The sequence below is a fragment of the Priapulus caudatus genome, unplaced genomic scaffold (assembly GCF_000485595.1).
Source record: "Priapulus caudatus unplaced genomic scaffold, Priapulus_caudatus-5.0.1 Scaffold253, whole genome shotgun sequence".
NCBI lineage: Eukaryota > Metazoa > Priapulida > Priapulimorpha > Priapulimorphida > Priapulidae > Priapulus > Priapulus caudatus.
In genome coordinates, this window is record NW_014577314.1 from 81,889 (window position 1) to 83,031 (window position 1,143).

Genomic DNA, 1,143 nt, shown 5'->3' on the forward strand with positions numbered 1-1,143 from the left:
TCGCTATACGCTCGAGCCAAACGTCGAAGTAGCTTACTGAACTAAAACGTTAAAATAAGATTATAACAAAGTTTGTCCAAGCTTTTTATTAAAAACAAGAAAACGAAGGACCCGCGAGGTCTAGAATAACAGAGGATTTTAAATTGAGACATAAAGAAGCAACGCAAACCCCCGGATAGTATAGCAAATGATTTTTATAGATAAAAGCGGTGATATTGCGGTCCCTGTTAACGCCTACGCGCGATCACCTAAGCCTATAATACGGCTGCCAGGGTCTATGTCTCTCTGGGTACTTAGATCTAATATGCCAGACCGTACCTCGCCTACTCCACTAACGAGTCTAGGGAGTCGCCTACGCCTACTCCCTAACCCTAACCCTAACCCTAACCATATCAGATAGTTACCAAGGTACGATCCGGTATACCGGACCGTACCCAGGGTACGTTCCGGCAGTACCCAGGGAGACATAGACCATATGAGCTATAATACGAACCTACCTGAAGGAGACAAATATGGCTAGAGTGATGACGAGGCTTATCAGGGAAAGTGAGAATCCAATATAGTAGAGATAGAACACGTACTGCATGTAGTTATCCTCGGCAGCCTACCACATGGAGCAGAATAAATAAATAAACCTATTATGAATTATAATAAAACTAGTACATGAGTTTAATTGGTTGCTATACGTACAATAAGTTGTTAGTAGTAGTAGTATTTTTGTTGTTGACGTCGTCGTTGTCGTCGTCGTCGTTTTGGTTGTTATTGTTGTTATTGTTGTTATTGTTGTTATTGTTGTTATGTTGTTGATCAGATTTCTTCAGATTTATATCGGAAGCAGCGAGTATTACTGCTATAGCAAAAAAGATGATCATTGTAGCGACGAAAAGTCGTACGAAAAACTGGAGATAGAGAGAGAGAGAGAGGGAAGAGGGATAGAGAGAGAGAGAGAGAGAGGGAGAGAGAGGGGGGAGGAGGGAGAGAGACACAGAGAGTGCGTGGATACACAGCTGATCATACCTGTAATGATGAGTTAGATGGCTGACATTGTGTGTAGTCAGCTCGAAGAGTCCACGTTCCATTTTCGTCGATCAGTCGTGTCGCATTCTCTAAGAACAAAATAGCAATATCCGGAAACAGCGCGTG

General features: G+C 42.5%; 1 protein-coding gene across 1 annotated transcript in view; it reads left to right on the forward strand.

The window, feature by feature from the left end:
- The first annotated feature begins 512 nt into the window (after nucleotides 1-512).
- The window catches only part of LOC106808090 (E3 ubiquitin-protein ligase HECW2-like), a 30,257-nt gene continuing 29,626 nt past the window's right edge, over nucleotides 513-1,143 (forward strand). Inside the window, exon 1 of the mRNA XM_014810655.1 lies at nucleotides 513-546. Within this exon, the coding sequence (XP_014666141.1) occupies nucleotides 513-546 (34 nt within the window). The remainder of the gene's footprint in view (nucleotides 547-1,143) is intronic.